The sequence below is a fragment of the Candoia aspera genome, chromosome 5 (assembly GCF_035149785.1).
Source record: "Candoia aspera isolate rCanAsp1 chromosome 5, rCanAsp1.hap2, whole genome shotgun sequence".
Lineage (NCBI taxonomy): Eukaryota > Metazoa > Chordata > Lepidosauria > Squamata > Boidae > Candoia > Candoia aspera.
Genome location: NC_086157.1, coordinates 31,598,813 through 31,622,157, shown reverse-complemented (window position 1 = coordinate 31,622,157; position 23,345 = coordinate 31,598,813). Strand labels below are relative to the sequence as shown.

General features: G+C 41.8%; 1 protein-coding gene across 5 annotated transcripts in view; it reads right to left on the bottom strand.

The window, feature by feature from the left end:
• Positions 1-23,345, bottom strand: part of MCF2L (MCF.2 cell line derived transforming sequence like) — a 136,529-nt gene that overhangs the window by 6,453 nt on the left and 106,731 nt on the right. For 4 of the 5 annotated variants that reach the window (XM_063304860.1, XM_063304862.1, XM_063304863.1 and 1 more), the window contains 11 exons: positions 23,256-23,322; positions 15,615-15,730; positions 13,162-13,231; positions 11,870-11,962; positions 11,681-11,773; positions 9,975-10,100; positions 8,847-9,068; positions 8,168-8,260; positions 7,529-7,607; positions 6,377-6,443; positions 5,837-5,955 (listed from right to left, as the gene is read on the bottom strand). In XM_063304860.1, the coding sequence (XP_063160930.1) occupies positions 5,837-5,955; positions 6,377-6,443; positions 7,529-7,607; positions 8,168-8,260; positions 8,847-9,068; positions 9,975-10,100; positions 11,681-11,773; positions 11,870-11,962; positions 13,162-13,231; positions 15,615-15,730; positions 23,256-23,322 (1,145 nt within the window). The remainder of the gene's footprint in view (positions 1-5,836; positions 5,956-6,376; positions 6,444-7,528; positions 7,608-8,167; positions 8,261-8,846; positions 9,069-9,974; positions 10,101-11,680; positions 11,774-11,869; positions 11,963-13,161; positions 13,232-15,614; positions 15,731-23,255; positions 23,323-23,345) is intronic. The other variant, XM_063304861.1, reaches the window with a different exon arrangement.

The following is a 23,345-nucleotide window of genomic DNA, read 5'->3' as shown; positions in this document are numbered from 1 at the left end:
ATGCTGCAGCTACATTACTTCTATTATAGGAAGCTGTATTTTGCCTGTTCGTAATTAAATGGAAACACAAAAGCAGTATGTTTTGCAGTTTTACCCACATAGATATAATGTTCTTTCCCCATGTGCCATGGAAAGAGCTAATTCTGTATAATTTGGGGGAATGTAAGGCTTAGTAATAATTAATATAAAAATAGCAAGTTGGAAAGGAAATTCCTATTTTTAAACCTGTTTCATTCTATTATAAATCATTTTTCAAAATAGTTGAGCTTTACAACACTGCCACCAAATAAGGAAAAAGTAAGGCAGAGTACATAATGCTCCCTCCTCCTATTTTCCCCACGATGCTAGCCCCGTGAGAGGGCTGAAAGAGCGCCACGGCCCAAAATCATCCAGCCGGCTTCTGGGCTTAAGGGGAGACCAGAACTCAAATATCTCAGTTTCTAGTCAAGTAGCTTAGTCACTACAAACTGGCAGAAAAGTCTACAGCTGAAGTTAGCAGTTTTAGTGACGACTCTTGTACTTGTATTTTAAAGTACTTATTTTTTTTAAACTTCAGCAAAGGATTGTTACCTTGTCGTGGTGCTGGAGCTTGAGCACCTCAATGATGCCATGAGCTATATATTTTTTCAATTTCTATTCTGTACTGAGATTTGCCATTTTCTTCCTATCCAAATGGAAAACAGATCCCAGAATCCCCAGGCCAAGATGAGCTCTTCCTTCCTCTTGGCACTCAGGCAGCTTTCTCAGGTCCCTCTCAAGTCCCCTGGAAAAATCCAGCCTTCTGGGGCTGAGCAGACTTGCAGAGCGGCTGAAGGGCCACCCAAGATGGGAAGGTCATGACAGAGGTCAGACTAAATGCGATCCTTGGGGAAGGTAATGGCAACCCACCCCAGTATTCTTGCCGTGAAAACTAAATGGATCAGTACAACCAGAGATATGTCGGTATACCATCGGAAGATGAGACCCCCAGGTCGGAAGATGGTCAAAATGCTACTGGGGAGGAACAGAGGATGAGTTCAACTAGCCCCAGACGTGATGTCACAGCTAGCTCAAAGCCGAAAGGACGGCTAGAGGCCGACGGTGCTGGTGGTGAACGGCGAATCCGATCTTCTAAGGATCAACACACCACTGGAACCTGGAATGTAAGATCTATGAACCAGGGCAAATTGGATGTGGTTACTGGTGAGATGTCAAGATTAAAGATAGACATTTTGGGTGTCGGTGAACTGAAACGGACTGGAATGGGCCACTTCACATCAAATGACCACCAGATCTACTACTGTGGACAAGAGGACCACAGAAGAAATGGAGTAGCCTTCATAATTAATCGTAAAGGGCTAAAGCAGTGCTTGGATACAATCCAAAAAACGATAGAATGATCTCAATTCGAATTCAGGGCAAGCCATCTAACACCACAATGATCCAAATATACGCCCCAACCACAGATGCTGAAGAAGCTGAAGTAGAGCAGTTCTATGAGGATCTGCAGCACCTACTGGACAACACGCCTAAAAGAGATGTTATTTTCATCGCAGGAGACTGGAATGCTAAGGTGGGCAGTCAAATGACATCTGGAATTACAGGTAAGCATGGCCTGGGAGAACAAAACGAAGCAGGACATAGGCTGATAGAATTTTGCCAAGACAACTCATTCTGCATAACGAACACTCTCTTCCAACAACCTAAGAGACGGTTTTATACATGGACTTCACCAGATGGACAACATCGAAATCAGATTGACTACATCCTTTGCAGTCAAAGGTGGCAGACATCTATACAGTCGGTAAAAACAAGACCTGGAGCTGACTGTAGTTCAGATCACGAACTTCTTCTTGCACAATTTAGGATCAGACTAAAGAGATTAGGGAAGACCCACAGATCAGCTAGATATGAGCTCACTAATATTCCTAAGGAATATGCAGTGGAGGTGAAGAATCGATTTAAGGGACTGGACTTAGTAGATAGGGTCCCGGAAGAACTATGGACAGAAGTTTGCAACATTGTTCAGGAGGCGGCAACAAAATACATCCCAAAGAAAGAGAAAACCAAGAAGGCAAAATGGCTGTCTTCTGAGACACTAGAAGTAGCCCAAGAAAGAAGGAAAGCAAAAGGCAACAGTGATAGGGGGAGATATGCCCAATTAAATGCAAAATTCCAGAGGTTAGCCAGAAGTGATAAGGAATTATTTTTAAACAAGCAATGTGCAGAAGTGGAAGAAGACAATAGAATAGGAAGGACAAGAGACCTCTTCCAGAAAATTAGAAACATTGGAGGTAAATTCCAGGCAAAAATGGGTATGATCAAAAACAAAGATGGCAAGGACCTAACAGAAGAAGAAGAGATCAAGAAAAGGTGGCAAGAATATACGGAAGATCTGTATAGGAAGGATAACAATATCGGGGAGAGCTCTGACGGTGTGGTTAGTGAGTTAGAGCCAGACATCCTGAAGAGTGAGGTTGAACGGGCCTTAAGAAGCATTGTTAATAACAAGGCAGCAGGAGACGATGGCATCCCAGCTGAACTGTACAAAATCTTGCAAGATGATGCTGTCAAGGTAATGCATGCTATATGCCAGCAAATTTGGAAAACACAAGAATGGCCATCAGACTGGAAAAAATCAACTTATATTTTTCCCATACCAAAAAAGGGAAACACTAAAGAATGTTCAAACTATCGAACAGTGGCACTCATTTCACATGCCAGTAAGGTAATGCTCAAGATCCTGCAAGGTAGACTTCAGCAATTCATGGAGCGAGAATTGCCAGATGTACAAGCTGGGTTTAGAAAAGGCAGAGGAACTAGGAACCAAATTGCCAATATCTGCTGGATAATGGAAAAAGCCAGGGAGTTTCAGAAAAACATCTATTTCTGTTTTATTGACTATTCTAAAGCCTTTGACTGTGTGGATCATAACAAATTGTGGCAAGTTCTTAGCGGTATGGGGATACCAAGTCATCTCGCATGCCTCCTGAAGAATCTGTATAACGACCAAGTCACAACAGTAAGAACAGACCACGAAACAACGGACTGGTTTAAGATTGGGAAAGGAGTACGGCAGGGCTGTATACTCTCACCCTACCTATTCAACTTGTACGCAGAACACATCATGCGACATGCTGGGCTTGAGGAATCCAAGGCTGAATTAAAATCGCTGGAAGAAACATTAACAATCTCAGATATGCAGATGATACCACTTTGATGGCTGAAAGCGAAGAGGAACTGAGGAGCCTTATGATGAAGGTGAAAGAAGGAAGTGCAAAAGCTGGCTTGCAGCTAAACCTGAAAAAACCCCAAGATTATGGCAACCAGCTTGATTGATAACTGGCAAATAGAGGGAGAAAATGTAGAAGCAGTGAAAGACTTTGTATTTCTAGGTGCGAGGATTATTGCAGATGCTGACTGCAGTCAGGAAATCAGAAGATGTTTAATTCTTGGGAGAAGAGCAATGACAAATCTCGATAAAATAGTTAAAAGAGCAGAGACATCACACTGACAACAAGGGTCCACACTGTTAAAGCAATGGTGTTCCCCGTAGTAACATATGGCTGCGATAGCTGGACCATAAGGAAGGCTGAGCGAAGGAAGATAGATGCTTTGGAAGTGTGGTATTGGAGGGAAATTCTGAAAGTGCCTTGGACTGCCAGAAGATCAAACCAGTCCATCCTCCAGGAAATAAAGCCAGACAGCTCACATGAGGGAATGATATTAAAGGCAAAACTGAAATACCTTGGCCACATAATGAGAAGACAGGACACCCTGGAGAAGATGCTGATGCTAGGGAGAGTGGAAGGCAAAAGGAAGAGGGGCCGACCAAGGGCAAGATGGATAGATGATACTCTAGAGGTGACTGACTCGTCCCTGGGGGAGCCGGGGGTGATGACGACCGACAGGAAGCTCTGGCTTGGACTGGTCCATGAAGTCATGAACAGTCTGAAGCGACTGAATGAATAAACAACAAAACATTTTTTTTAAAAAAGAAAGTCAGCCGAACAAGTAACTGGCACACATAAATGAAAATGCAAGGACCCCAGAATATTTAATGAGGGATATCTAGTACTGTAAGAGCGTGGATCAATGGAGCTTTCTCCATTTCTTCCTGTCATTGATGCCAGCTGCTTGCTTGCCAGGAAGAAAGGCAATGAATATGTTAATATATTGTTTTCTACTACAGATTAAGGTTACTATGGTAACTAATCATTTAGGCTGGGTGAAGAGGTTGAATTTAATTGTCCCCTTTTCACGTGTTAATGGTTGCATTGCCTAAGGGAGGAACTTGCCTGAACTTGTTTCAGTTTCAGTTTCCCTTCTGTGTAGGCTTGCAGAGAATATGCAGCTGAGAGAAATCTCTTCTCTCAGCAAACAGCCTTTAAATATGTTTGTTTTCTGTAAATAAAATTATTTTTATAGAAATGCCTGGTGTGTGACTTTTCTGATCTCTCCTGGGCCAAATGCTTTCCTAGCACTCTGCCAACAGAATAAACAAGCAAAAGCAACAGCAGCAGGTTTTCTTCTTTCTCCTCCTTTACTCATAACTTCAGAATGGATACTGAGAACCCTAATTCTTTGCTGTCACTTACTGGCCACCTGGATTTTTGTAGTCCAAATCTGGTAGCCCTAGCAAGGGATAACAGTAGCTATAGGCTTACAGTCTGAGCCTCCTGTCAGGGCCAAATCATGCTGACTTGTGGTGCTGCCCGTATTTCAGATATGAGACTCACGTTTTACACTGACAATGTTCAATAGTTTCCAAATGAGAACTGTAACAGGTAGACCAGGCAAAGGGAAGATTCATTTAGTAATTCCTTATAATGTTGAGTTCGTTTTATTAGAGATATAAATTATTATGGGTACTATGTCAAAATATCCACCTTGTGTGCCAATGAGTTGGGCTGAGATCCTGGAGACGGCATGGACAAATGTTTACTATCCCAACCTGTCTTTAGCAATATGCTGTAGCTCAATTAAGGACATCCCTGTAATCTTTTTGATCTCATCCATTTACTTTATCCAGCGTCTTCTATTTCCCTCAACCTTGCAGAACATGGTCATTTCTTTTAATCTATCATCTGTTCACACCATCTGCTCAGAGCAAATCTGACTGAACTTCATTTGAATGGAGTATTCAATATTTACTTGGTCCAAGGCTGACTGATCAGTTCTTCTTGCAGCCTTTGGAATGCTGGTAACCATCTCCAGATCTATCATTTCTAGCAGTGTTTCTCAATGTTCATCCTTCACAGCCATACACTAACACTGGAAATACCATTGTTTTAATTATACGGATTGTTATTGCCATAGAAACATCCTTATCATGAGTAATATTGCCTAAGTTTTTTATTACTTTCTTCCTTAAGATTAATCTGTTCTTTATCTCTTCAGCACACTGTCTATCCATATTCTTGATTTAAAGAAAATGGAACTGTTTACCATTTTCACCATCGACCTTAGGTTTACTAAGCAGTCCATACAGTAGTCCATACAAATGCTTCAAAACAAGGAACTGACAAACACAGCCAACACACTGCACACATTTTATTGGGGAACTAAATTAATAATTATGATTCTGCTCTTCCCATCAAACAAAAAGGAGGTAGGTAACTATTTCTTGCAGTTGTTAAAACAAGACTAAGAACAACGATGGATAAGGCTAAGCCCACATTTTTGACTCTGAAAGTCAAATTTTATAGAGGTATTAACCACTATAAAATTTAATATTTTGTAATATTTACCAAGATCTCACATCACAGTGTAATAAAGTGCCACTCCATTTTTTCCTGTTTCATACCATAAATTTCCAATTGGTCCCATGGATCGCTTATGTGCATCCTGAATTTACCTTTGCTTTTTTCAGGATTCTTTGATGCTACTGAAGTGACACAACCATCTAGGCTTACAGGATCTGCATTTCTCACTTCCTGTTTTCTCAAGCGCCTCCCCTCATTTCTTGAAGGGCTGTTCATGGAAGAAAGCGAGATTATATTTTATCATTTATAGGTATTTTAACAGTGTAACATGCAGGGACGACTTATGTTACATAAAGAACTTTAAAACAAGCTGTAGGGCGTGTTTTTTTTTTTTAATGAACCCACAGAGTAGATGAAAATGCAGGCATATTGAGCAGTAGAATCTAAAACCACGAGGAAAAGCTGGTTTCTAGGAAATCATATATAAAAACCTGAGTCCACTGTCTATATTTCTTGGGAAAGCCCCTGAAGAATTAGGTACTGTACAGAAGTTAAGGAGAGTTTAAATATCTAACTTTTAATTTGCAAATAAGTACTTTAAATAAAAATACAACCAAAGATCTTTGAAATCCAAGAGCATCAGTTGTTTTCAATATTTTATAAAGGAATCTTTGAGGTAGAGAATAACTTACCTGGCATTAGCTGAGAGAGAGGGAGGCAAGCTCTGGGTTTGCTCAATAGCTTTATGCTGGCTAGCTTCTGTGAGTGGGAGAGGGAGAGGGAGAGGGAGAGGACCTTTAATTGACATAATTAAGGCTTTGGAGCCAAACATAAAAGCTCTGTGATCATGAATGAAGGCAAACCATAGTTCAAAAGGGATAACTACAGTAGTTTATCTGCAGACCAAATACCTTTACACATTATACAGCTTCTTTTGTGCTAGGTGTGGACTGGGTGTGGACAGAATTCTCACTTTAAATACAGGGCTTTAACTAGGATAACTGTAACTTCTGAGCATGCTTACTGCCATCACTTCTGGCTCATAATATATACTCTGCCCCCTCTGCTTAGCCTTGCCTTTTCTTTATTGGGTCAGGGAAATATCACAAGCAACCTGCAGTCATTTTTTTATTTTCTTAGAATGCCCTGGCACCATTGTGTCGCTCAGAAACATTTTGGGAAATAAAGATGATGCTTGAGCCTGGCACCATTGATTAAATCATCTTTACAAAAACTAAAATTGGAGGGGTGGGGACAGAACCTGGCAAGTACCAGCTCAGCAAATACATGGGCCCTGTGTTGGGGATCCATGACCTAGATCAGTGTTTCTGAAACCTGACCACTTTAAGATGCATGGATTTCAACTCCCAGAATTCCCCAGCCAGCCACATGTTGGGTTGTGTGGAGTTGAAATCCACGCATCCTAAACTGGCTAGTGTTGAGAAACACTGGCGTTGACTGAAGACTGCATTTATTTTTCTGAACAGACACAAATTTCTTAGGAGGGGAGCAAAACTTGCTCTTCTTCCTTGACATTGATGGTCATTATTTGAAACAGGAATCCCTTCCAACTCACTTCCATCCCTAGGTGTAGCTTCATAGTTTTTCCTGTAGAAGGAAAAGGGTCTATCATGTTTTTTCCTTCACATCAGAAAACCCTCATCGGTCTGCCTGGGAGATGGATGCAGGAAGAGGAAGGGCGATGAAAAATGCTGGCTGGGGAATTCTGGGAGTTGAAGTCCACACATCTTAAAGTTGCCAAGTTTGAGAAACCCTGCTGTACGCTGACATTTTGCACTTAGCTATTAGATATCTGGGAGAATGAAGAGAAAGACTTAACTTACGCCTGCAAGCCTGAAGTTGGCTGGTCAATACTTTTCTTATTTCATTTACCCAGGTAGCTTTGACTTCAGGAGTTGCAGCCTATGTCAAAAAGAGGAAGTCAGAAATTCAATCCTTTGCCATGAAGGCAGCTGGTCAAAAAGAAGAAAGAGAAATTCAGCAAATGGGGTTAGAGTTGTGTCAGCATCAAAACTGGCAGGCACTGTGACAAAGCCCTACCCCTTTGCATATCCATGCTCTCTCTCTCTCTCTCTCTCTCCCTTTGTATGTGTGTGCAATGTATGTATGTATTCCTTTGTATATGTGTGCAAAAGGGGAGGATCATGATGTTACAGCTGCCATCTTGTCTGTTTTGACCCCCCAGGGTGCCACTGTCTCACTGTCCCAAAATTCAAGTAATTGTTTCGTTCTTCTCTCTCTGTTTCCCAGCTGTCTCTCCCCCACAGGTCCCAGAGAAAAGACATCTTATTGCTGCATAAATTATGCTAATGACATTCTTACTTGCATTTTAATTACACTGTTGTTTTTGTTTTTGTTAGCTTCCTCGAGCATCATCAGTTGGCAGAAGTGGGAAATAAACCCAACAACAAAAGGACTAAACAGCCTTTTCAATAAGCAGCATTTAAAGAAAAGGTTTTTACCTGTATTATATAAACTTCTTCCCGTGCATTGTACCAAATTTCAAATTTTCTAATATCGCCCTTCACATTTTCTGTTATTCCAACTGCAGTCATCTAGACAACAAAATATAAACTGATATTCATGTAGATAACCTTGCCAAACAAAACTTCCACCAAATTTAAATTCCTTTTGAATAAATGCATTTTTAATTCAAATGAGTTTTTTTGCTATTTTTCTTATATATATGCAATCATGGCAGTGCACATAAGGAAATAATAACTAAAAAGAGTTCCCAATTTGTGTACTTTTATGAAAAAGCAGGAGGGGAAGCAGGAGGGGAAGAAAAGTAGGTGAGAAATGGAGAGAAAAGAAAATTAAGATTGCTCTTATTGGATAGAGTGACTTAGTAGTGCAGTGATTAAACTGTGTATTAATACTGTTATCTCAATTTTCCAAGAGCATACGTTGGTATAGCTTTAAACCCATTTGGATTTCTATGGTCTTATGGGATATAAAGTATTAGTGTGCATCAGACTTCACCACTATTGTAATAGGATAGAAATAAGTCCATTTAGCTTTATTCCAATGTAACTGGACTTCGGCCCAATATTCAGACATTTAAAATTATGCAAATTCAAGATTCCAAACTTCAAATGCAAACATTTTAGTCTATATATTTTAAATATCTTTAAATCTTACATTTAAAGAATGCTTAAAGCTGTATGAAGGTGCCTTTTCATATCCTTCTCCATTTTCTTCTCTCTTTTTGCAGAATAAGATCGCCTTCTCATGGAGAAAGAGGTGTCTTTGCATTGGCTTAAACCGGGCCAAATCCTTCACTTTTGAGTGGCCCTTTTTATGATCAATCCATACGTTAAAGGATCCTTGCATTAAAAGTTTGCCCAGTTCATTCAGATTCCCCTTCAAGAATGATAAAAATAGCAAATACAAACACACACACACACACACAGAGTCAATAGCACTGCAGGTAGATGATTTTATTTTTGATTATTAAAATTTGATTGTTAAACTGTATTATATTAATTTGGCCATCATTATTTAAGTTCAAAACCTAAGGAGAAAATGGGTAGCATTTTGTTTACAGTTTCTCAGACATCCCAGCCAGAGCAGCTCTCAAAAATGCCAGTTTCTAGCATGGCATAAAGTGCATCCATTCCTTTTTGCAGCTGGACGAATACTTGAATTTTAAATATCTTGGGTTATGAGGGCTACAGGGGCATGGCGAATGGTCAAGAATGGGAGAGGGCTACAGGGGGCATGGGGCAGGGGCAGGGAGGGTGCGAGGGTGTGTGCAAGAGGCGCCATGTGGTTGGGGAGGGGGTGCAAGGGAGTGTGAGAAGTGCTGCAAGGGGTTGGGGAGGGCATGCGAGGGTGCTGAGAGGTGCAGGTTGGGGAGGGTGCGCAAGGTGCCATATGAGTCAGGAAGTATGTGCGAGAGGCACCACTAGGGTCAGGGAGGGTGTGCAAGGGTGTGTGTGAGAAGCACTGCATGGGTTGGGGAAAGTGTGCGAGCTGCAGTTTAAAAAATATGGAATTATTATGAGATTGTATACTATGTTTATCACCCTCAGCTATGGAAGACTTTCAGCCCAGCCTACCTCACACAGTTGTGGTGAGGAAAAATAGGAGGGATTATTTATACTGCCTTGAAGTCCTAAATGAAAGGCGGGATTTAATTTGAACAAATAACTGATTTTGGATCACTGGAAAAACAAAACTGTTGCATAAAATATTTACACTACTTATGTAGGCTTGCTGTTTCTTCTCTGTCTATAAAATACGAGATACCTAAATATTACCAGTTACCTCATAGCCAGTGATTGCAATCTGGTGCATGGAATCATTAACTGCCTTAAGAATTCCCAGTATTGAAGTCAGGGCCACTTGGAGATCTTCAGCACCTTCACAATTTTTACTATACTTTAACATTTCCTGTTGGAGAATTACATGCATTTCAGGCAACAGAGAAGCACCTGAAGTGTATCATTAAGGGAATGCTTAGAAGTAGGGCTCTTTTAAGCTACTGCAGTAAGAGCAACAGTCTTGAGTCAAATAACAAATAACTATTTTCAAATAAATATTGTTAAATCAAGCGGTTACAATAAAAGACCATTCACATCTGAGACAGACTTCAGGATCAGGTACTGATCAGTTCAAGGACCACCTTTATCCTGTGCCTAATCTGGTTTTTTTTTCTTCCCCCCTCCCAAGAGCAGAGGGATTGCTTAAACAACCTGTCTCTTCCTGAGCAGCTTTTATTTATTTATTATTTATTAAACAGATTTATTATTATTAAACAGATTTATTTCTCTGCCGCACTTCCCTAAAAGAGTGAACCACAAGTTAACAAGCTCAGCTCTGTGACCTTAATTAGTTAATTCACCTTAATTTAACCACTGGGCGGGTTGCTGCCTGAAACTGACTAGACCTTAATTAATTTAACACCAAAGGCTTTTTTGCCTCATAAGCAGCTCATGGCTCACAGTTGCAAGCACACTAGCCAAATAGCCAGTGGTAAAACATTTCCCTCAATGTGTATTCTCTAATGTGTGCCTATTTATTCACTTGTAACTCCTTCCTTCCCAGTGAGTGTAAATACAAATATTAATTTCCTTCTTGCTAATTATCCCAGCGCCAGGGTAAGTATTCCAAAGGGTGGGGGAATGAGGAAAAAGAGATATAAGATTTGCCCTGCAAACCTGGCTTCCTCATGAGTTGAATTCCAGAGACAGTCCTTGCCATTTGGGCTCTGGCGCTGTAAGTAAGCTCAGGGACAATTTCTTAATAAACTTTCTCTAAAAGGATTGTTGCTGTCCTGGCGCCTCCCTTAGTGTTCTTGTCCTTTGATATATCCAGCCTGCAAATCCTAAATTAAGTGTTGACCCACAAACTAACAGCAACAGTCTTTTCTCTGTATTTCTTATGTTCTCTTGGTCAAGGTGTTACTGATCAAACTCCACTTTCCATCTGTGAAGTAGAAGCCTTCAGAGTACTGGATCAGAACTTTGCTGCCTGTAGAAAGTTCCTTCTGTCCATTGAAGGTTTTGATCCAGCAGAAGGATACTACTTTCGGAAAGGATAACTTTTGTTGTCTCCTTGAAGTCTCTCTTGGAGCATCACCTCTTGCTTATTCCAGGGAAGAGAGTTACTCCTTGATCCTCCAGTTATGGCAAAAGTAAGCTACTACACAGGAATAGGAAATGTAATAATGTATGCCTTCCCCTGTCCCCTCCCTCCCCAAATCTCTCTTTTGGCTGGCAAGATGATTCCTGCAGAGGAACGTGAAGTTTTCTATGTCATAATATATTTGCTGAGGACAATTGAAAAGCATGTTAAAAATTTCAAAGATTCTTGGACAATTTTTTTTACACATAGTTATACAAAGCAATCTTTGAAAAGTGTGCCACAAATGTGACTGTAGGCATTTCTTCTGGTACCTACTAGGTTCCCTGTCCCACCTGACATCAATCAATTAATCAAACAATCAAGGACATGGCTGAAATAATTCCTACCTTTAGCAACAGTTGATATTTGGTTATTCTTTGAACAGGCTTTAGTAAGTAGGAATCCAAACTCAACTTGTGATCAAGTTTTCGTTGACACTCCTACGAAAAACAAAAAATGAACAACAACTTCTTGAAGTGTGGACTTCAAGATAGTAATTGACTAATTAATATGGTCCCAAGGACATAAAAGAATACCTGGAAGAATGCCGAATCCGAACACTGCCTCCAAAGACTTTCTGATCGAGGTTTATTTTGACAATATTTTTCATAAATTTTAAAGTCTTTCATCTTAATTTAAAAGAGAGAACCATGAATCAAACAAATGAAGCATCCATTTAATTAAAAGAAAATAATTCCATCTATCATGAGAACCTTACTAAGAGGTCATAACCTTCTGACTAGAGAAACTGGAAAACATTTTTTGTTCATACTTCTGCTATTCTTTTTCCTGTTATGGGAAATCTGAAAAACTGTATTATACAACTTTTACAATAAATCAAGGAAAATAATGGGATATTAAATGGGTATCTTTGCTATTTCAAAGGAACTAGCAGCAACCTATAGATTGTTTTCTAAACACACACGGACGTCAGTTGTTGACCAGATATGGCAAAACATTTGCACAACAGACAATTTACAAAATTATTTCAAATTAACCCTCTCTCTTTTGGGGGGAATGAAATGAGCAGGGGGGCTTGGTCGGATACACAAGTCCTATCTCCAATATCCCTATGTGCCTGTTACATAGATCATCATTCATTTAGTGCAGTATTTCTCAACATTAGCAACTTTAAGATGGGTGGACTTTAATTCCCAGAATTCCCCAGCCAGCACATTCCCCCATGAAGTCCACATATCTTAAAATTGCTAACATTGAGAAACACTGATATAGTGTAAAGGGACAAGATCTGTACAAGAAGATTACATGAGAAAGGTGGGAGAGCAGCTTAACTTTGCACTCAAATCTTTGTATGCAAGTGTAACCTTGCACAAATGAATGCAATATTTCTTACTCCTGGAGTATTATAGGACTAGTACAGCTGATCTGTAGCCAGGCATTTCATATAATCAAACCATTATAAGAACACGGAAAGCTTCTTGTTACATGGTCAGAGTATCTGTTCATCCATCTGAGCCTCATCAGGCTCCTCTTGAATGAATCTGGGATCTACTGCAGCAACCTCCTCCTCCTCCTCCTGCAACTGTTGTATAGCTCACCTTCAGAATACAAATCCTAGCAAGGGTTTTATAAACAATACCAGCAATAACAATTGGCACTATGGGAGAAGACTTAAAGAAGTCTTCTAGGTGGTATTCCCCTGCTGTTCTCCCCAACATTCAAAATCAGTCTTACTGGGGAGAATGGAAAGGCTAAGCACAACTAAGCCAGTCCTAGGCATGCATGTTCTTACAACTTGGTAGAATACCGAGAAAGCATAATTTAGTAATACATCATGACTTCAGTTCACTTAAAATCTAATACTTACCCGTTCAAGAAAACAACGTCCTATTAGTTGAGGGTATTCAATGTAATCTTCCAGTTCTCTCAAGAATATTCTACCAAAAATAATTGTATTTTACTTGACATGATGAAAGAATTTAACACACTACATATGCCCACCTATATTCTATTCTAAATTTACATGCAAATTCTTATGTATTTCAAGAGCAGGAATCTAATAATGGCTGCCATGTACATAATCAAAACCACTATTGGCATTAAAAATATAAAACAGCTTACCCTTACGCTGTATAAGTTACCAGGTGAAATTGATGGTGCTGGAAATAATTCATTTTTATAACATTATTAATGTCTATGGTGCCTGATACTGAGCAGCACAGTCTTCTCCAACGTGATGCCTTTCAAATGTGCTGAATTTACAATTTCTAATAAATCTTACTCTCATGGCCAACACATTCGGATGACACCAGGTTTGGAAGAGTATAAACAAAACAGACAGGACTCTACCCTGACTCATCTCTGATTATATGTGAAGTAAGAATTGGAAGAGGAAGAAATAAGAGGAAAGACAAGGACACTGAAATATATAAATGCATGTGTGATTTTATATAAAACATTATAGGTCTGAAGGACTTCGAGCACTTTGAAAAATGACCCTATATAAATATTAATTTCAAATAGAATCTTACTAAATTCAAATTTTTATTCTTTCATTTAGAATACAAAAAACAACACTGAGATTTTGTTTTGGTTTATAGTGAACAGATAAAAGATTGACAATAATATCTGGAAATGAACCAATTAGCATGAGAAAAAATTCTCCCAGGTATTTACCAGCAGATGTCTTATTTTAGATATCGAAGCATTGTTGTATAATTGCTGCATTTAAATTAAGATCATACAATAATTTGTCATTTTGTCTTAATAGAGAGTCCAGTAGGACTTTGGGTAGTTGTATAAAGTCAGGACTTCATGAAAGATATAAAGGACAGGGACAATAATTGTAACTATTTATGTCACCAATTTCTAACTTATTAACAGCGAATCGCAAAACCTGCTGTAATTTTTTTAACCGGAGCTGTTATCTGTGCCTCTCATAAAGGTGCACTCTCACAGCTTGGCCACCAGGTGGACCACTGAATCATGAGGGCTCTAACACGGGGAACAATCCTCAAAGCTTTAAAAAAACAGATGCCCAATTCTGAAATCAGTAACCATCCTTTCTGGATCGCTTCCTTTCTGTGCTTATTTTGCTCCCTATCTACTCCAATCCAAATAGAAAACAGTATATTCATAATTTTGTCTCCTAGCATCATATTCACTGAGAAAGCTATCAGCCCATCTATCCCAGCCCCTTGCTTAGTGCAAGATCCACTACAGAAGCTCTGACAGATGACTATCCAGTCTCTATTTGAAGACCACCAGCACAATAAAAGGCTGACATTTATTTCATTCAAAGCTCTACTGCAGTGTTTCTCAACCTCAGCAACTTTAAGATGTGTGGACTTCTGGGTCATGCTGGCTTTGGAATTCTGGGAGTTGAAGTCCGGACATCTTAAAGGTTGTTGAGGTTGAGAAACACTACTGAGAAACACAGTTTGCAATAGCCATGTGCACCCTTATAATATCACAGAACTGTAGAGTTGAGACCTAAGAGGCCATCTATCCCAGCCCCTTGCTTAGTGCAAGATCCATTAGAGAATCTCTGACAGATCACTATCCAGTCTCTATTTGAAGACTACCAGCACAAGGAGAATGCAGCACTTCATGTGGTATCCTGTTCCAGTGGTTGACAGCTTCTATAATCAAGAACTCACTCCTGACAGTTAGTCTGAAATAGTACATATATTTAAATACGCACACAAAATGCATGACACATGACACATTCAAAATACAATAAATCCATTGGTTCTTATCTTGCCCTCTGGGGCAGCAGAAAACGAAGCATCATGCATTTTGTGTGTATATCAGATGTATACGTGCATGAACTCTTAATGTCCATGGGAATCTCATCAAACACATTAACAACACAGATTATGAAGAATCCCTATTCAAGAAAGAGAAATTAAATTATTATAAATAAAAACCATTTGAAAAAACAAGCAGGATTCTTATGGAATGAGCTTATGCTGTCATCAGTTATTAGCTTTGTTGATCAAACTGACATGGCTACCTATCTCAAATAATATGGAAAAACATTTTAAGCAAGCAAGCAAGCAAACACATACCCTCATACTCTAGGATATTCCAATACAACCTTTCACAACCTGGTGTTCATCAGATACATTGGACTACAGTCTCATCATCCCCAGCCATTATGGGTATTGGAGTGATGGGACTTGGGGACTAACACATCTGGAGGGCACCAGGTTGGGATACGGTGTTCTAATTGTGTTCAACAATGGGAAGTTTCTTTGTTATTTTTTAATGCCCTGTTTATATTGCCAGAAAGCTTGTATATGGGATACAAATCTTAACCTGCTGTGAAAATGATAGATTTCTTCCATATTTCCAAACAAAACATCTTTCTTATTTTGTAGCCCAGGTGAAATGAGATGTGCCATTAAGGGGTTGTCCATTTCTGCTGCATAGCCCTGTAATAAAAAAGAGAAGCAGATTAATTGCTTCCATTGAGTTCCCATTAAGTGTCTTCTATTTTCAGCAATTGCAGCCTGCTCACTGCTGATAAGCATGTAGCAATATTTCGACAGCTATTAATCTGCTCAGATTTCTAATACAGAGCTCACACACCTTAACAGTAATTCTAATTTATGTAATATAGTTATAATCTAAGAACAGTTAATTTTGAAAAATAATTCACATGAGCAAGAACGTTTTTTTTAAATAATCAACATGTATTTCTGAACTGTTTATCTGCATGTAAATAAGAACTATTTATAACCACATATATAGGTGGTAATTCAAATGTTCTGACTCCAGAGTTGATCACAAGGATTGCAGGTTCTCACAGAATGACCTTTCAAGGCAATTGTTCTTTCTTCTTCCTTCCTGACCCCAGTTCCTGTTTATGACTTCTGCTCTAGGCAACAAAGCTGTATCTATTATTTAGTGTTTCGACACATCAGGAAAGACACAGAAACCTGCTCTTTAAACACTCATGAGGCTAGAAAAGTTTCTGCTTTTAGTTGATGTATCCAAAACAGCTGGCTTAGGAAGGGAAGTAATACAAAGTGGCAGAATTTTGTCCCGGAGAAGTTCTCTCCAGGGGCAATACCTGTTTTGCAAAGGAGGATGCTGGCAATAACATTCTAATTTTGCCTTCCATGCCATTACATTTAGGCCATTATATTACAGTCTTTATTTCATCCACCACTAAAAACAAGGAGAGTAAAAAGGGGATTGTCTTAAATCTTAATGGGAACTAAGAGATTATGCCATGAAAGGGAAATGGATGTCCTGTCCACCTTGCCTCCAGCAAAAATAACTTTACATTAAAATATGGGGATCAGAATACATTTCCAACAGACTAGCTGGTTGTGGGCCAAGTCAGAAGAGAGGAAGCTTTTTACCTTCCTGTAATGGTTGCCTATTCTAAAACACCATCAGACTCATGAGCAGGATCACAAAGATATCTGATTTATTAAAGAATAGTATGCAGGATCACAAAGAAAGCTGAGAATGAAAAAAGCGGGCCAAATGCAAACTAAAAACCCTTGGTACAAATGAGATCCCTCTCCCCGTAGAATCTTCCCAAGCTCGCAATCCCAGGTGCTCCTAACGGCTTCTGATGGTCCACGGGAAAAGTCCTTGAACAGAGCACATAACCCAAACACATTCCATTGAAATGAACACAGATACAGAGCTTGGCACAAGGTTTCACAGCAGGTCCCTCCCAAACAGAAATGCATGTCAGCACCATGGCATGTGAAACGTTACGATGTACAGTGCACATTGAAACAGTGAACATGACATACTGCCCCCCAAAAGAAAGAAAACACTAAGCGGCAGGCTTCAAAGGGTAAGTCAAGTGGAAACGGTTAACTAAATCAGGAGCATTAACGTGGTGAGCAGGCACTCATTCAGGATGAGGAAAGTGTTTCCAGCGGATCAGATACTGGAGGGTGCCTCGAAGAGAATCAACAACCTCCTTGACTTCAAAGTGCTGTTGGCCGTCAATCATGATCGGAGCAGGAGGAGGTGGTTGGGGATCCCAGCGGGAAGAGTGGTGGACAGGCTTGAGCAGGCTGCAATGGAAAACAGGGTGCAAGTGTTTCAAATTGTGAGGCAGGTCCAACTTGACAGTAACTGGATTGATAAGACCAACAATAGGGAAAGGACCAATGAACTTAGGAGCAAGTTTTTTAGAGGGTTGTAGGGACTTGATGAATTTGGTAGATAGATATACTTGATCCCCAATTTTGAAATCGTGTTGCAAAGAACGACGTTTATCAGCTTGAAACTTGTAAGCAGCCTGGGCATCAGCCAAAGCCTGTTGAATCACCAGCCAGGAATCAGCAAGCTTAACAGCCCAGTCAGAGGCAGAACAGGATTGGGGAGGGGGTTGTGGCAGCTCAGGGATGGGAACAAAGTCGTGACCAGAAACCACACGAAAAGGGGTTTGCCCGGTACTCTGATGGACAGCATTGTTGTAAGCCACTTCAGCAAAAGGCAGCAAGTCCACCCAATTGTCCTGATGGTAGTTAATGTATGCTCTAAGGAATTGTTCAAGGGCGGAGTTCAAAATCTCAGTAGATCCGTCAGTCTCAGGATGGGATGACGTGGACAGCGCCTGCTTGGTGCCAATCAAGTTTAAAAATGATTTCCAAAACTGGGAAGTAAACTGTGTCCCGCACTCGCTGACCAAATGGGAGGGGCTACCGTGGAGACCGTAGATGTGGATGAGAAATAGGCGGGCCAATTGCAGGGCTGATGGGATGGACGCACATGGAATGAAATGGGCTTGTTTGGAGAAAAAGTCTTTTACAACCCAAATGACAGTTTTCTTCTGACTGGGAGGTAGGTCCACAATAAAATCCATAGAAATCTCATCCCAGGGACGGGATGGGCTGGCCACTGGCTGTAGAAGCCCCTGTGGTTTTCCTCCTTTACGCTTTGTCCTGGCACAAACAGGACAGGAAGCAACATAGTCTTTTACATCACGCCTTAAGGTTGGCCACCAAAATTGACGGCGAACCAAATGCAAGGTTTTGACAAAACCAAAGTGTCCAGCAAGTTTATCATCATGGGAACGCTGCAAAACATCAGCTCTTAAAGTTTCAGGCACATAAAGGCGGTGTTCCACCCACGCCAGACCGTTTTCAAAAGAAACACTGTCTCTATTAGCTAGCAACCAAGTGTCAGATTTCAGTGCCTGGAGAAAGTCCTTCTGTAACTGGCAAGGAACTTGCATTTTCCGCTTCCCAGACGGGGCTGGGGGCGGGGTTGCCTGCGCACGGGTCTGGCTCCGAGTGACGGCAACCAAGCCCAGTTGTGGTTCAGTGAGAACAGTCCCAACTATATCTGCCACGTGGTCAAGGTCCTGAGGTAAACGTGACAAAACATCAGCCAGAAAGTTTTTCTTTCCCGGAATAAATTTTAACTGGAAGTTAAAGCGACTGAAAAATTGAGCCCAGCGAATGTTTAGGACTGAGACGCCAGGGGATGCGGAGGGCTTCCAAATTCCTGTGATCAGTCCAAACCTCGAAAGGGCATTTAGCACCTTCCAAGAGGTGACACCAGGCTTCCAAAGCGGCTTTCACAGCAAAAGCCTCTTTTTCCCAAACATGCCACCGGTGTTCAGTTTTAGAAAATTTTCTGGACAAATAAGTGCAGGGTTTCAAGTGATTTTCAGAATCTCTCTGTAACAATATAGCCCCCACTGAGGAGTCAGAAGCATCAACTAGGACCACAAAGGGGCGTTCAGGATCGGGGTGCTGTAAAATAGGCTCAGCAGTGAAGAGGGTTTTTAACTTCTTGAATGCTGCCTGGCATTCAGGTGTCCAATTCAGCACTGCCCCAGGGTTTTTTACTTTGCGTGTCTCCCCCAAACCCTTGGTACGGAGTAAATCAGTAAGGGGCAAAGCAATCTCAGCGAACCCCTGGATAAATTGGCGATAGTAATTACTGAACCCTAGGAAACTTTGCAATTGCCTCCGGGTGTGGGGACGTTCCCAACTTAAAATCGCCTGAATATTTGCAGGGTCCATTTCAATGCCCTTGTCAGATACCCTATAGCCTAGATAGTTAAGTTGGGTCATGTGAAACTCACATTTGGAAAGCTTGGCATAAAGCTTGGCATCTCTAAGCTTACTTAACACCTGTTTGAGAAGGCGTTCGTGTTCCTCCTCGGATTCAGTGTAAATGAGCACATCATCCAAATAAACCAGGACCCCTTTAAACAAATGATCTTGTAATACTTCATTAATCAATTGCATGAAGACTCCGGGCGCCCCTGCTAACCCAAAAGGGAGGACTTTGTACTGAAATGAACCCAGCGGACAATTAAAAGCGGTTTTCCACTCGTCTCCAGCTCTTATGCGGATGTGGAAATAGGCTTCACGAAGATCGAGCTTGGAGAAAATCTTGCCCTTAGACAAGTGAGCTAATATGTCCTTTATGAGTGGCAGAGGGTATTTGTTGCAAATTGAGACAGAATTTAACCCCCAGTCCGTACATGTCATGAGTGAGGATGGCGAGCAGGGGGCTCCCATCCAGGCTGTAAAGCGCATGCGTAGTACTGAGGAATTAGGTGACCATTCAAAGAGACACAGATCGGGCCCGCCTTAGTCTTTGGGGTTTATATGTCTGGGTTTTCCCACGCTTCTTCAGTTTGTTAGGATTCTCTGTTATGTAGCAGTACTAAAACACTAGAGACCTATTCCTTGTCTCAGCGTGGTTCCTGGCTGTTAGGACAGTACAGAGTCGAAGCGTGCCATCTTTCTTTTCCCGGACGAGCACAGGTGCCCCAACTGGGGAATTTGCAGGTTCAATAAACACGCTTGACAGATTTTTGTCAATAAAGTCCCGTAATGCCTCAAGCTCCTTCTGATAAGGAGCTCCGTCACTGGATAATTTTTTTGCTTGGGCAATTGAGCGTTGGGAACCAACTCTATTGCACAATCGGTTTTCCGATGGGGGGGGGTAGCTGATCTGCTTCCATTTCCCCAAAGACGTCTGCAAAGTCTTGGTATCGATCGGGCAAGCCTTCTAAACGTGCCAAACTAGGGCGCGGTGTGGTAAGTGCAGCCCTTCCAACCCCCGCACTTGAAGCTCTCTCCGCGGTAGGGGCTTGGTAAAACCCATCCTTAAAAGTCAGAGTTCTGTGTTCCCAATTTATATGTGGGCTTCGATAGGTCAACCAGGGAATCCCCAGAATTACCAAGGGGTTGCCAACAGGTGCCACTACAAATTTTAAAGTCTCACGGTGGCTGCCCATTTGCATTGCGACAGTTCCAGTGAAATGGGCTGCCGGCCCCTCCCCCGCCGTTGAACCATCCAACTGTGTGAAGATCAAAGGCTGCTGGAGGGGGAAGCTAGGCAGGTCCAAAGCAGCAACCAGATCAGGGTGAATCAGACACCTGGAACACCCAGAGTCAACTAAAGCCCAGACCTCTGTAGTCTTAGTGCGGGAGCCCAATTTCACTTTTACTGCTAGAGTGGGATAGTCAGCACTCACTATAGCATCCTCGCGCCCATCCTCCTCCACCTGCCCGCAGGCGCTCTTCATGGCAGGTGGCTGGCATTTCCCGCTGGCTCCTTAGAGTCATCTTCAGCCTCTCCTGAGAAGTAGAATACTTCCTCAACATCGGCTGCCCCCTTGGCTGCTGTCATCCACTGCGAGGGGGGCGGCGATTTGGCCGGCAGCTTGCCCGCTCGATCTCCAGCCTTGGCTTTTGGGCAATCAGCTGCTCGATGCCCTTCCTTTCCGCATTGTAGACACTGACCCCTCGCATAGTGCCCATCTCTCTCCTCTTCCCAGGCTCTATAGCCTGGCCGGGTAGCAGTTGCGGCACTTCGGGGTCCCCTCATGGTGGCTGGTTGTTTTTCAGGTCGTTTGGTTTGCATGTAGGTATGCTGGGCGTACTCAGCCTTGCCGGCCAGACAGATCCATTCGTACAATGTCTCTGGGTCGTCTCTACACAACGCCCACCGCAAGATGTTCTGGTTGAGTCCCTCTTTAAACCATTCTATTAAGGTTGACTGAGACCAGTCGGGGATTTTCCCAGCTAAAGCCTTAAACTCCAGGGTGTAATCAGCTACAGACAGTTGGCCCTGGGTAAGATCCTTCAGTGCCTTTTTAGCCCTTGCCTTGGCTAGGGGATCCTCAAAATGCAGCTTTAATGCCCACATGAAGTCCTCAAAATACTGAAGCTCAGGGGAGTCAGCCTCACTTAATTGAACATAGTCAGCCGCTCATCCCTTCAACTTGGTGGCAATGGCAGTTATTTTAGCCTCTTCGGAAGGGAAGTATGATCCAAACTGCCTCGTGTAACTTAGCATTAGTGAGAAAGAAAGATAACTTGGTTGGATCCCCATCAAACTTGACAGAAAAGTCTTTCACCCCCACTCCTGTTGGAGCTGAATCAGCGGCTGCTTGAGTGGTTGGGCCCCAGGTTACAGTAGTTCTCCCTCCTTGGGGTGGGGACACTGGTGGTCGAACTCTGCGGGGTGGAGATTCATCCCAGCGCCATCTCCGGCCCTGCCGGCGGTCCAGGTGGGGGGATGGAGGATGATTGCGTGGAGCTGGAATCTCCTTCGCGCCTCGGCTGCCCCCGTGATAGAGACAAGTTTCTTAATATGTACTCCATCGATTCTATTTTGGCCTCCACCACTTTTAGCCTTTCAGGGATTTGAGATTCCTCCCTCCCTCGCGTGTTAGGCTGTCTCCCTGTTGATACCGTGGTAGATTCTACAGTTGGGGTCAGCGGGAACCGATACTTCCAGGACGCCTGGGACATCCCTGGCTGGGGTTCTCCCATTTCATCCCAGGTGATCAACTCTGCGGGCGATTCGCTGGGTGCCGGTTGCTCTGGTTCTGTCCCATCGTCGGATTCCTCCACCTCAGGGCTGTAACTCGAATCCTGCCGGAAACCTGAAGGTTCTGGGGTGAGGCTCAGTTCTCCGCTCTTGACCGTTGACTCGGGCATCAAGCCAGTCGGTTCCTCAAGTCCCCCAGTCGTGAGCTTGGACTCAGCCATCGTTAATTATTTTCCCTCACAAGAAACTGATCTTGGTAGGAGCTAACGGTACAACTTTGGTGATTCTCAGCTTTATGTAATGGTTGCTTATTCTAAAACACCATCAGACTCATGAGCAGGATCACAAAGATATCTGATTTATTAAAGAATAGTATGCAGGATCACAAAGAAAGCTGAGAATGAAAAAAGCGGGCCAAATGCAAACTAAAAACCCTTGGTACAAATGAGATCCCTCCCCCCGTAGAATCTCCCCAAGTTCACAATCCCAGGTGCTCCTAACGGCTTCTGATGGTCCGCGGGAAAAGTCCTTGAACAGAGCACATAACCCAAACACATTCCATTGAAATGAACATAGATACAGAGCTTGGCACAAGGTTTCACAGCAGCTCCCTCCCAAACAGAAACGCACGTCAGCACCATGGCATGTGAAACGTTACGATGTACAGTGCACATTGAAACAGTGAACATGACACTTCCTGACTTCAATTCTCCTTCTTCAGTGATCTTTCATGGTGGAGAAAATATTGACAGAATCCACCCTCTTTTGGCAACAGAAGATGTGGCTTCTCACATTGCCAGCATTCACACATTGCACTTATTGTTGCCATATTGTTTCTTTGTTTGTTATTTCTTCAGCAAATTATACTTGGAAAAAAAAGCCCATACAGTTTAAGGTGACATGTAAATTCAGTGGACTATCTCTTTTATAAGTGAGGAGTGCCCAGCAGTATTCCCTTTAAGAAAAAGCAGGCTTCCAATTTCCCCAAAGTCAATTCTTTCTAGAAGAAGGCTGATTTTTTGTAGAAGAATGTTTATGTCCTATAAGGTCACATTTTTATCCCACAAATATTTGATTCCACCTAGTACTTCCTATGTAAGTATTTCAGATCATGTTCTACACTGCAGGATTAATTAAGAAGTCATTTTAAATATATGATTGGCAAGGATTTAAAATATGTACCTCAAGAACACAGAGAAGTTTTTCCACATAAGCTCGTTCAGTTTCAAGAAGTTCGTTCATTACATGTCTGTCAACATAAGTAATAAATTA